The 13,991-nt window shown below is 33.4% G+C and overlaps 2 protein-coding genes across 2 annotated transcripts; one reads left to right on the top strand and one right to left on the bottom strand.

Moving 5' to 3' along the window:
• Positions 1-4,616: 4,616 nt before the first annotated feature.
• LOC111392272 (uncharacterized mitochondrial protein AtMg00810-like) lies at positions 4,617-5,153 on the bottom strand. Its single transcript, XM_023017574.1, has one exon. It carries the CDS (start codon positions 5,151-5,153, stop codon positions 4,617-4,619), a length of 537 nt encoding a protein of 178 aa, XP_022873342.1.
• Positions 5,154-12,097: 6,944 nt separating this feature from the next.
• Positions 12,098-13,093, top strand: LOC111392271. The gene is made up of 3 exons (XM_023017573.1): positions 12,098-12,328; positions 12,510-12,575; positions 12,659-13,093. Exons 1-3 carry the CDS (start codon positions 12,098-12,100, stop codon positions 13,091-13,093), a joined length of 732 nt encoding a protein of 243 aa, XP_022873341.1.
• The last annotated feature ends 898 nt before the right edge of the window (positions 13,094-13,991 follow it).

Raw genomic sequence — 13,991 nt, 5'->3', positions numbered from 1 at the left:
CAAAAATTTTTGTAGTTAATCCTTTATAATCAGCTTTAAAAGGATAAATTTGAATAATAAAAGGTGTGTCAAGAATAACTTCTTGATCCAAATCTTTTACAAGATAAAAAATATTTTTGAAACAAATATTTGAATTACAAACATGAGCTTTTGAAATTTTGTAATTAATATTGAGCTTTTTTCCACTAGCTCCATATAGACGCTCAGTGGTTTTCTCAAAGTATTTTGTAGGAATCAAGCCTTCTTTGATACAATTTTGATCTTCGCCTGAATCAATAAGAACACGAGTTGTGATTTTAAATTCTTTATTCACAACAATAGTCATATTGTAGTAGCATTTTTGAAGTTAAATTTGGTTAATAACATTAACCTTTTCTTCTTCAAATTTGAGAAGTTTGAAATCAGAATCTAATGAACAATCAGACGAAGATTTAGAATGTTTTGAAGATCTTTTGGAAGAATGCTTCGAAGAAACTTTCAGTTTTCCTTTGAATTTCGAATAAAATTCATCATTTAAATCTTTTGCTTTCATATAAACGACTTCCATGTAAATTTCTTTGACATGATTTTCAAGGTCTAAGATTTGAGTTTTCATACCCTTAATTTCTTGTTGAAGATCAGGAATAGACGGTTCAGAAATTTAGAAAATTCTTTTTGAGCTCGTTTGAGAATTTGATTGATATTGATATCATCAAAATCTTGTTTTGAAGTAGAAGGTAAAAGGAAAGAGAATTTTTTCTTGAGATTAGGATTATCAATCCTATCAATAATATCTTGAATAACTTATTCTTCTCTAGATAAAACAATTAGTTTTGCAACCACAAATTTCTTTATCTGAGTTTGAAGAAATATCAGAGGAATGAGGAGAAGACTCATAATCAGAATCTTCTTGATTATGAAAGACTTGTTCTAATTCTGAGTTGTACTCATTATCAGAACTTGATTCAATCAGATTGAGGAGTTGAGTTTAGTACCTTCATCAATTTGAAGATTACTAATTTTGTTTTTGAGGGGACATTTATTGGAATAATGACCAGTCTTATTACCCTTACAGCAAGTAATACTTGAAGATTTTTTTGAATTTTTCTTTTTTAAAAAAGTTTTTTTCTTTGAAAATTTTCTTTTGTTAGAAATTTCTTCTGGATATTTTTTGAAATATTTTCTTTTAGAAAATTTTCTATTTTGAGAAAAAATTTTGGATTTTGAAGAAGGAGGAATGACTTCTTCAAAACCATATTGTTCAAAGAAAGATCCAAGTTTTTTTCGACTTTCAGATTTTTCTGTTTTCAATTTAGCTTTGAGTTTTAAATCATTGCATAAAATTAAAGCTTCAATATTGATATAATTGATAATTTCACCATATGTAAGTATTTGAAGGTCATTTTCTTTGAAGATAGAATTTTTTACTCTTTCTGCAAAGAGTTTTGGAAGACCTGAAATAAATTTTTCTTTCCAAAAGAATTGTTGACAATCTTCTGTAATAATTCAATTATTAATAAAATTTCTCTTTTCAAATATTTTCTATCCTTAATTTTGATTTTATTTTCGACTATTTTTTGATTTCCTTTCCCCTGGGCTATTTTGGTATCAGAGCCATAAGAGAGTAAGGTGAAATTATTGTCAAACACTGTAGGCACAAGATATCTAGGAAAACCTTGTTCGACCTTGGACGTCTGCTGTTAAGCGTTGGTCAACCCGTGTTGCCGGTGTAGGCTTGGAAGGGTGGTCCTGTTGTAGGCTTGATGAGAAACTGTCTATCCTATTATTTTGTCTTTACTTTGTTTAATTTTAATTTCATTTTTATTCAATTATGTCTTTAGTAACAAATTGGTTAAGGAGATCAAAGTCTAGAAATAGACGTGAAAATCAATCAAATGAGAATAGAACAAATGTTTTTCAAACAGAAGAAAAAATTGATCATGCATCTGCATCATCCGTATCCAATGATTTCAATTCTCATGAACTTCAAGTCGCATAAAAATTGAACAACTTCTTCAAAATTGGACTATTCCAAAGATGGATAAACATACCATCTATGAAATAGGAAAATTTGATTTTTCTCAAAATTATGTTATCAAAACTATTGAACAAACTGTTTCAATTAATAGTCAAAATTCTTTCATAATTTACTTACAAAAGAAGCCATTGAATCCCACAGGAAGAAATTTAAATATCTTCATGTTGGATTAGTTTAAATAGCAGTCAAGCCTTTGTTTAGACTTGGTCTTGATGTTCCAATTCTTCTTACGCTTAGAGATAAGAGACATCTCAATTTTACCAAAATAGCCCAGGGGAAAGGAAATCGAAAAATACTCAAAAATAAAATCAAAATTAAGGATAGAAATATCTGAAAAGGGAAATTTTATTAATAATTGAACTATTACAGAATTTGAAAAATTACAAAGTAATTTTGCAGAGAACAAAATAGGACAAAAGAAATAAAACTTCTATTTACCAAATTCGCTTTGTTTTGAAATAAACTCTTGAAGTCTTCTTCTTTTGTCTTCCACTTGAATCAACTTTTGACAAAGAGCAACGTCTTTTGAATTCTTGAAAGATGAAAAGAAATTTGTTTTCTACTTTATTTAAAGTAGTTTGTCTTTTCATCAATCATTTCGAGGATAATGATAATGCTTGAATAAATGATCTTTGCATTGTGGAGACATCTTTAGTGTGTTGTTGAGTATGTCTTGAAGCAATGGAATTTGACTGGGAACCCATTTATGTTCATCAGTAAAAATAAGGTATGAATCATCATGGTAAACAAGTTTTAAGTCTGATCTTGAAAGATTTCTGTGAATCTTGCCTTTTGCTTTGAATTTTGATCTGAGTTCTGTAAGCAGACTTCTTGATCCTTGAGCAAGAATAGCTTGAAAATCTTCAAACTTAAAAATTTTATATGGATAATAAATATCTCTAACAAGAATATATATATATATATATATATATATATATCATCTTAACTAAAAGTTATGAATGATGCAGACCAAAGGAAAAGAAAAGTTAAGGGAAAATGCATTTTAGTGATGTAATAATTTATAAGGTCAACAAGAGAATCAGAATAGTCAGGTTGTACTACACAAAATAAATTATATTACTAAAATCTTCACTCATCATAATGAATAAATACACAAATTTAAAACTAGATTTATAATAATTTGTACCAAGAAAGGTCAGTAGAAATTTAAATTTCATTCTTAAAAGTTTAGACTCTCCAAAAAATTACAAAATAAAGACCGCAAAAATGCAATAGTCCATGAGTGTATTGTGATTTGGCCCATCTTCTTTTAATAACTTTCAAAACATTTCGGTAATCTCTCTAAAATTATAAATTAAGTTCACTGACAAAAAGATTTAGTCTCATTTCTTAGAAATCAAATTTTCTTCTTCTTCTTCTTTATCTTTCCCTTCTTTGAAAGAATAATTAATAATATTAGTGTGGATACATCCATAAAATGTACACTGTGGAAAGAAATATCTAGAAGAAAAGAAAAAGATAAAGTTTGGTTGCAGTTTATTTATCAAAACCTAGAATTCTTTTTTATATTTATTTTTATAAATTTATGTATATAATTGTAAATTTGCTGTGATGTAATTATTAAAACTATGTTTTAATTGTGGTGTAAATATAATGTGTACTTAACAAATTTTGTGGTGGTCTATTACCATTACAAAATTTATTTATAAAGTCCACGGACTACTCCTGTTGTACCATGTGTATAAGATAATTTTATTTTTTACACCCGATTCAGAATTCTTATTTAATTTTATTGAAAAAGTAATTTTTGCCAAAAACTCTTCTAATTTACCCTTATTTATATTTGTACAATTTCAAGATTAAGTGGAAAAAAATTGATTATAATTATGAAAATTAAATAACGGTATATTAGTAAATAAACGAAACAAAATATTCTTAATAAGGAAATAAAACTATATAATTGGGACAAGAAAATAAAGAAAGTCAACTTATACAAATGAGACGGATGAAATATCTTTTTCGATTAGATAGCCTAAAGATAAAAAAAAAATGAAAATGAAAATATAATTTGTAAATTAATAAAATATCCTTATATGTAAAAAGATGAAACCCTAAAATCTACCGTGGACATGACAATATTTTTGCTGAATGAATTTCTCGTGTGTCTTGATTTTTCTTTATAGAAGTTACAAGTTATTTTAGGATACAAAGTATGCATGTAAACTAGCTATTATGTACAAGGAAACTACCTAAATTGCAATAAGTAAATAATTTCTAATGATACACGCTAATACCCCCCTCAAATTGATGTTGGGGAGTCCACAAGTATCAATTTGCTGACAAGATAATTATGACGGTGGCGTGTTAGAGATTTGGTGAAGATATCCGCGACTTGTTGAGAAGTGGAAAAATGGGGAAGAGCGATGACCTTGGAATCATAGGCGTCCCGAATATAGTGACAGTCCACTTCGACATGTTTGGTGCGTTCATGATACATAGGATTGGCCGCAATCTGAATAGCACTAGTGTTTTCACCATGAAGAGGCGTAGGTTGTGACTGAGAGAAACCAAGTTCGACAAGAAGACCATGTAACCACACGACCTTAGAGCATGCAGCTGACATAGCTCGGTATTCAGCCTAAGTGGAGGACTTAGAAACATAGTCCTGTTTCTTACATTTCCAAGAAATAAGAGCGTCACCAAAAAAAATACACCACCCAGTAGTAGAATGACGAGAATCAGGACAACTAGCCCAATCCACATCACTGTAAGCTGTGAGTTCAAGAGACGACCCCCGAGGGAAAAAGTGACCACGATGAGGAGTTCCAATAAGATAGCGAATAATGCGATGGACAGCCACCATATGAAGATGACGAGGGGCGTCCATAAACTTACTTAGAGTATGAACTGCAGATGAAATATCCGGATGTGTGATAGTGAGATAGATGAGACTACCAACCAACCTTCGATAAAGAGAAGGATCTGGAAGAATATCTCCTTTGACCTTTTGATAGTTAACATTAAGCTCCAGCAACATATCAATTGAGGAGGCTTCAAAGAGATCAGCTAATCCAATCAAGTCTTGAATATATTTATGTTGATTTAAGAAGAGACCATGTGATGTAGTATGTACCTCTAAGCCAAGAAAGTAAGTAAGCTGACCAAGGTCTTTCATATGAAAAATCGGGTGAAAATGTTGCTAAAATTTCTGAATAAGACTGTGATCAGATTCAGAGATAATAATATCATCTACATATAGCAACGAAAAAACAATTCCAGCGGGACTCTTATGAAAAAATAGAGATGCATCATACTGGCTCTGAGTAAAAGAGAAATCCAAAAGAGTGCAATGAAAGTTGTCAAACCAAGCACGAGAAGCCTGCTTAAGACCATACAATGAGCGTTGTAGCTTACAGACAGAATCAACCGAGGGAAGAGGCATACCAAATGGAAGTTTCATATAAGTGTCCTCCTTGAGATCTCCATGTAGAAATGCGTTCTTCACATCCATTTGATGTAAAGACCATGACTGGCAAATGGCAAGCAATTACAAGAGACGAACAGTGGTCATTTTGGCCACAAGAGCAAATGTCTCATCATAATCTATCTCATACTCCTAACGATTACCCAAAGCAACCAAATGAGCCTTACAATGCTCAAGAGAACCATCAGAATGAAGTTTGACAGAATATACCCATTTGCGTCCAATGGGTTTCACTGTTTGTGGACATGGCACAATATCCCAGGTCTGATTGGCCTCAAGTGCCTCGAGTTCTGCTTTCATAGCCTGTTCCCAATATTCATGTTCCATAGCCTATCTATAGGAAGAAGGAATAGAAATCGAATTAAGTGTAGCAGTCGTAGAACTATGGGAGGAAAAATCATACCTATCTGGTGGTCGAGAAACACGAGAAGTACGACGAAGAGGAACAGGAGGCGGCAGATCATAAGGTGCAAGATCTGGCGTCGTAGATGTAGGATCAATGAGGCTTGGAAGGACCGTTGTCGAAGATAGAAGGTCTGGACTAGTAATTGGTGCAGCATGCCTCCGAGTGTAAACAAGGCCAGGCTTGAACCTAGATGGTTCCGAGGGAAAATCAGGTAAAATAGAGAACATGAGAAGGGAAACCATGATTTCTAAACTGAAGAATGACTGTTTTTCAAAAAAAAAAAAACATTATGAGAAATTCAAATTTTTTGTGATGTAGGATCATAACGACGTATCCTTTTTTAATTCCATCATATCCCAGAAAGGCACACTTGACAGATTGAGGGGTGAGTTTTGTCCTTTCATGTGACGGCAAATGAACGAAACATACACACCTAAAGGGACGGAGATGAGAGTATGTAGGATGAAGACCAAAGAGTTTATAAAATGGAGAAGCGTTATTAAGAGTTGGAGAAGGTAATCGGTTAATGAGATGCACAGCAGTAGACAATGCTTCACACCAAAAACGAGAGGGAACTCAAGACTATTAAAAGGGCTCGAACCACATCAAGAAGGTGACGGTTCTTACGTTCTGCCAGCCCGTTTTGTTAAGGGGTAGAAGGGCAAGATTGCTGAGAAAGAATACATTTGGTTTGTAAGAATGATTGAAACGCACTAAATATATATTCACCTCCTGAATCAGATCTTAAGATTTTGACGGAAGACGAGAATTGGTTGTCAATGAGAGCAAGAAATGCTTGAAAGGCAGAGAAGACCTCACTCTTTGCACGAAGAAAATAAATCCAAGTAAATCGACTATAATCATCAATAAAAGTGACAAAATATTTATAATGACTATGAGATACCACAGGTGTAAGATTTCATACATCACTATGAATAATATCGAAAATATGCAAAGCACGAGAACCATGAGACGGGAATGGTAAAACTTTACTGTTAGCAAGCCTACATGAAGCACAATCAAGAGAAATAATCGAAGCAGTAGTTTTATTACCAAGCAAACCTGAGTTTAACAAGTGTTTTAGCACATGTAAATTGGGATGACCCAATTTATTATGCCAATCAAAAACATCTAAGAAATAGACATCCTTTCTTAAGCCCCTTCACGATCGTCCTTCCAGACACCTGATCCTGCACATGACAACCAGAAGAAGAAAAAGAGACAGTACAATTATTATCAACAAGTTGTCCGACAGATAGAAGATTAGTTGATAAATTAGGAGAGACTAAAACATTAGACAAATCTGGTGATATGTCTTCCACAGCTGAGATGGGAATAGTGTTACCATCGGCAGTTTGTATATTGAAAGGTCCATTATATGGTCTAAGGTTACTAAGCAATCGAGGATCGTGAGTCATATGGTTAGATGCATTGGAGTCTAATATCCAAGAAGAGAAAGTAAAAGGTGGATTACCTGAGACACCTAAAGCAGACAAAGCAGAGATAACCATTTGTTAGATCATCTTAGGAGTTATGGAAGTTTGGGAAGAGTTGGGAGAGGCTGGAACTTGAACTTGAAGGAACAGGTGGTGGAGTAGAACTAGCGGCTAAAGTGGCAGCAACAACATAATTTGCTCCAATCTTGCGTGGAGGATGAGTGGGCACTCCTTAATTACACGGCCAAACTTCTTGCAATAATTGCAAAAATTTTTAGGACATTGAAGAGCCATGTAACCAAACCCCTCAGAACTATAACATTGCACACTAGACATATCTTGAGGCCTGAATTTTCCTTGAGCCACATAAGTAATAGGAATTGGTGCTACATGATTCTGCTGCTGTTCCAAAGAAGTAAGAGTGATAAGACACTGCTCCTCCCTCAGTAATTCACCCAAACAACCATCTAGTGATGGAATAGACTCACGTTTTATAAGGCTGGATCAGATGGATTCAAATTCAGTTCGCAATTTCATAAAAAATTGATACCTTTTGGTGATTTCGTGCACTGCTTGGACAACCTCTAAACTATCCGATGAAACCGAAGCATAGATAATATCTGTGTACTCAGCCCAAAGATTAGAGAATCCTGAATAATATTCCTCAATGGAACGTGACTCTTGAGAGCAATTTGCTAATTCAAACTCCAATTGAAGTCGCCGAGCATTATTACTTTGAGTATAGACTTTTTTTAAGAATTCGCACATAGCACGGGCTGACTTGTAAGGCTTGAGATTAAGGATAATCTACTCATCAACCAATCCAATGATCCAAGCCATAAGTCGAGAATATTTAGTTTTCCAAGAAAGATACTTTTCTTTATCCTTTTTCTGATCACGAGGAGGAAGAGTTCCATCAATATGTCCTTACAAATCACCTTTGCTTTTGACCAATAATTGAAAATAAAATGCCCATGAAGAATAATTATTTCCAGTAAAACGTATGCAAATAGATTTATTCTTTTCAGTTGACATGAGTGAATTGTGTATGATCCAACTAATAATCACAATTTTAACCAAATAAATTCTGCCCAATCCAAAGAATTCAGCCCAACTAATAATTAATCAAAACAATAGCCCAATAGTCTTCAATTAATTATAGCCCAAATCAATAGCCCCAATAATACCACTGCTTAACTAATACAATCCAAACGGTAGTCCAAACAAATGGTAAAGAATCGAGTGTAACCTGTGCAATCCAAGGATTGAATTGGAGAGGTGAAATTCCCAACATGACACCGAAGAGTCTGTAGCCCGACACCAAAAACGTAGAAAATCTGGTGTGACGCGAACTGAGAGGCGAACTGAGAGATGGCACCGAGAGACGGTGCTAACTGGGAACTGAGAGACGCGAACTGATAGGCGGCATCGAGAGACAGTGCCAACTGGGAGATGCAAACTGAGGACACGACGCGAGACGAGGAGCAAGACCGGGGCGCAGGGCTGTTCACGAAGGAAGTTCGAAGAATGGAGACGATCTCTGAGAAGTACCCACCGTTTACTATGAACTGAGAGCCAATCACCGAGAATCACATGCACGAGGAAGTAAGGGTTCTGATACCATGACAATATTTTTGCTGAATGAATTTCTTGTGTGTCTTGGTTTTTCTTTATAGAAGTTACAAGTCATTTTAGGATACTAATTATACATGGAAACTAGCTATTATATACAAGGAAACTACCTAAGTTGCAGTAAGTAAATAATTTCTAATAATACAAGCTAATAGGACATTCCCTTGAACACTCATTTAATTAAAGTGAGTAATCAAAACTTACAATATTGTTGTTGGGTATTTGGAGAAAAAGAGAATGTAATGTTAAATTTCAATATTTGAGCTACTTTCTTTTTCAATTTTTCTGAATCATTTCTTTCTGTTGTTGTGATTTATGTTTATGGTGTTCATTTGTTAATAATGGTTTTGTATTCATTTTATCATTGAATTAGAGTTTCGATATAGGTCGCTTTCCAATTTTTCTTATTACCCTTATTTTTTAAGTGAATATGTTTGGAAAACATTTCATTTTTTTCTGTCTAGAATGACTTACACAGAGACGGAGTGTAGAGCCCAGTGCTGCCAAAGCCCATGTCCATTACAAGCCCAAAAAAATGTTTGAAAATTTTTAGTTTTAGTCCATTAGCCCATCCATTTTTATAGCCCAATGCTGCCAAACCCCATGTCCATTACAAGCCCAAAAAAATGTTAGAAAATTTTTTGTTTTAGTCCATTAGCCCACCCATTTTGTAAATTCAACCTAGCCCAAAAAATTATTTTAATATCCAATAGGCAATAGCCCATTGCCCAACACCCGATTATACAACAAAATGAACATATCTCCTTCACTTTCGTTCCACCTACCCAGATTTACGCGTCTCTCTCTCTCTCTCTCTCTCTCTCTCTCTCTCTCTGTCTCTGGCTTTTTTATTGAAATTTTTGAAAACAAAATTCCCAAATCTTTGAATAACCCTAATAGGCTAATCCCCAACATTCCTATTCTTTTCCCTAATTACCATCTCAAAGGATATCTCGGCCACAAACAAGGAAGAAGAACAAGTGAAGTTTGATGAGTTTCGGTTGGCTGCCGACAAGTCCTTCGATAATTTGATTCGAACCCCCTTTTTAGCCAACAACTCATTTCCTTCGATTATTGGTTAGTAATTGTGGCCCTTTTTAATACTTGGGTCAAGATTTAAAATAATCCCCAAGGTATTAAAACAATTTTTTTGGGTAGGGTGTTCTAATGTTTTAATTTTTTTTGCTATGTGTAATGTATTTGATTAATGATAATTTTTTATCTATGTTATGTTTATGGGTTATATTATTATGCTGCAATTTTTATTTTTTTTTATTATTATTTTTTTACAAAAGGCATGCATTTGGTATTCAAAGTCTCCAACTCCCTGTTGATGATCATCAATCGAATTCGGATCCAAATGCATTTGCCACTGTAAATAATTGGAATTAATTAGGCATGCAAATTTTGCTAAACTTCAATGGCAGTGTTAATTTATAGAAATAAAATGAGGAAGAAAGTCCTTAACACGTCCTCCAGCATTTCTGAAACAATGTTCACAGGATTATATAAGCATTAAGCAAATAACAAATAAATAGAAATATAAACATAACTGATTAATGTAGTATATAGTACAAAATAGTTGAAAAATAAGTGATTATTGGCAGTTGGTTTAAATGTTTCCTCATCATCGGGACAAACTTCATTTAGAGCATGTATTTCAATTCTCATGGTTAGTAAGTAAATGGTTCTAATTTTTATTATGTTCATTTATTTTTATTTTATTTTTATTTTTTTGGCTATGTTATGTTTATGGTTATAATTATTATTTTTTACAAGCATTTGATTGGTTTGCTTTTAAAACAACTAAACAAGCTTAATAATTCATCTAATTGTCTCGTTCACTTTGTCGGCAAGATGGCAACAAACTATGTAAGTACTAAGCAGGTATTTTGCTTGATCTTGATCACCTTGAATTATATTTTACATTGGAGTATGAGTTTATGATGATTCTTAGATTTGGTGTTGAATTTTTAACTAGTTATAATATTTTTGAAGGGTTAGATAAGTGGTTAAAATGTTGTTAGTGGATTGTTTTTGGATTGTTGGGATAATGAAGTGTTTTGATTTTTTTTTTATGCTTTTAGATTTTAATATGGAACCAAATCGACCTCTTGCCAAGAAAGGAAGAACCTTATTATCTTTCTTTACAAAGAGCGACAAATCCGAGGGTGCTCCAACTCCTACGGTACCCAATCCTCCAATTGCATCTCCTGAAATTGAACGGTCTTCATCTTTCAATGTTGAGTTAGAACCATCCGATTCTATAGAACGAGACCCAGGAAAAAGAAAGCAAATATATAAATATCTGTTTAATGAACGTGATCAGATTAGGCGTGCCTATTTAAAATCTAGGCCTTATCAACCAAAACTTTTGGAGTATTAAAGCAAAGAATGTGGAAAACAGAAACGTTGATTTCAAGAGCATTGGTACAATCAGTATTCTTGGTTGGAGTATTCGCCTTCAACACATAAGGTATATTGCTTTTTCTGTTTTCTTTTTTTCAATGAAAGTGTTCCACCTAATATTTCATCATTGGTTACTGTTGGATTTGTTAGTTGGAAGAGGGTTGGCCAGGGAAGTAAATGTGCATTTCTTGTTCATATTAGCACAACATCTTCATCATATCATAATGGCTGTAAGAGAGAGCTGACGATTTAATGAAACCAACTCAACATATTGACAAGGTGATACAGGCTGTATCAAGTGAGGAAAAATAGAAAAATCGTTTGCGTCTAATGAACACAATTATGAGTGTTCGGTGGCTAGCACTTCAAAGTTGTTCATTTAGAGGCAATGATGAATCTCCATCTTCACTGAATCGTGGGGATTTTCTTGAAATGGTAGATGCATTTGGAAAAATGAATACAAAAATAGAAGAAGTTATGTTGGGTAATGCTCCAAAAAATGCTACATACACATCTCCAGACATTCAAAAAGAGATTTTGAACATTATGGCTAATAGAGTAAGACAGAGAATCCGTAAAGAAATTGGGGATGCAAAGTTTAGTATTCTTGTTGATGAAGCTTGAGATGTATCTTCACAAGAACAAATTGCTATTAGCTTGAGGTTTGTGAATGTTAATGGAATTTTGACAGAACGTTTTTTTTTGCAATCAAAAGTGTTAGTGACACTACATCGTTGAATCTTAAGAATCAAATGTCTGATATTCTTGTTCGTTTCAACCTTCAAGTGCAAATCATGAGAAGTCAAGGGTATGATGGTGCTAATAACATGCGTGGTGCTTGGTATGGACTACAAGCATTATTTCTTAGAGATTGTCCATATGCATATTACGTCCATTATTTTGCCCAACGTTTACAACTCACGTTGGTTTCAGCAGTTAGGGATGTCGCAGATATTAATTCATTCTTTTCAGATTTGAACAATGTTAGTAATATGATTACATCATCTTCTAAGCGCATCAATGAGTTGAAAAGCTCCCAAAAAAAAAGAAATTGAACATTTGTTGGAAATTGGAGAACGAGAGACTCAAAGTGGGGCTAATCAAATTGGTAACTTGCAACGAGTTGGAGGTACTCGTTGGTCTTTTCATTACAACTCTGTAAAGAGTTCGATTGATATGTATGCTGCAACTTGCAAGGTACTTGAGTATCTTAGTAATCATTCTCCAAATGTAAGAACTCGATCTGAATTGGGTGGTGTATACAAAAAATTGACAACATTTGAATTTGTATTTATTTTGCATTTAATGCGTAGAATGTTGGCAATCATAGATGTGCTTTGTCAAGCCCTTCAGAAAAAAAAACTCAAGATAGCTTAACTGCTATGAGATTTGTCCATACTATAAAAACCATCATTCAAGAATTGAGAGAAGATCGCTGGGAAGAATTTCTTGAAGAGGTGAATTATTTTTGCTCAAAAAATGATACATATATACCTGACTTTCATGGTTCATACATGGTTGGTCGTTCTCATGGTCGTGAGTATCCTACCATCGAACATCATTACCATTTCGATATTTTTAATGCAGCCATAGATTTTGTAATGACGGAGTTAGATACAAGATTTAATGAGACATCATTAGAACTCGTTTCTCTTGGTGGCATTGGATCCGAAAATTCTTTTGAATCATTTAACATCGATAATATTTGCAAGCTTACAGAGAAATTTTATCCTCCAGATTTTACATAGCAAGATATTTGTAGTTAGAGAGTTGAGTTGCAACATTATCAGCATGATGTGATTTTTGAGCCTCGATTTCAAGTATCTACACTTTTTGATTTGTGTCAAGAATTGGTTGCAAGTAGAAGATCGGAGAGTTACATCAATTTGACTAAATTGATTCGTCTAGTATTCACATTGCCTGTTTCAACGACTATCGTGGAGCGAGCATTTTCTGCAATGAAACATGTGAAGACGGAAATTCGTAACAAAATGGATGATGGTTTTCTTGATGATTGTATGACACTTTACATTGAACGAGAATTTTCTTTGAATTTAGATTTAGATTCTATTATTGATGAATTTTATGCTATAAAGCATCACCAGGTACAACTGTAACTGATAATATTATATTATGACTTTTTTTGTTATTTATGAATTTTATTCGTAGATTAAATTTCTAAAGTTTTGCCCCCCTTAACATTAATTCCTGGCTACGCCCCTGGACTTACATATCGTTTTTTGTAACCCATAACGAAATACGTCACATTATCAATAATTTACAAAGTTTTATATTTGATGAAATTTTAAAATTTTAAAATTGAATTGTAGTTGTGGACACCTTGGATATGTTATGGATTCAGTTTGCTATCTAGTTGAATACGAGAAGTTAGTTGAAAGTGCTCGAAAATGGAAATATGCAGGGAATGGGTGATCGACAAAGGAAAAACAAAGCTTATTCTTGTTTGGAAAACAATTTCTTGTGTGAACTAAATGTGTTAAGCAGTAAAAGGGAAAGTTTACTTCCCTTACAATAAAAGACAAAAACTTAAAACTAAAATTTAAAATAAAATTACAATTCATATTCTAAAGTTGGGCAGTCCATGTCGATCAATTTGCACAAGTGCCTGAATATGATGTGGTAGGT

Source organism: Olea europaea, unplaced genomic scaffold (assembly GCF_002742605.1).
Source record: "Olea europaea var. sylvestris unplaced genomic scaffold, O_europaea_v1 scaffold911, whole genome shotgun sequence".
Classification (NCBI taxonomy): Eukaryota; Viridiplantae; Streptophyta; class Magnoliopsida; order Lamiales; family Oleaceae; genus Olea; species Olea europaea.
The sequence above is the reverse complement of the archived record's forward strand: the minus strand, read 5'-3'. Positions and strand labels throughout refer to the sequence as shown.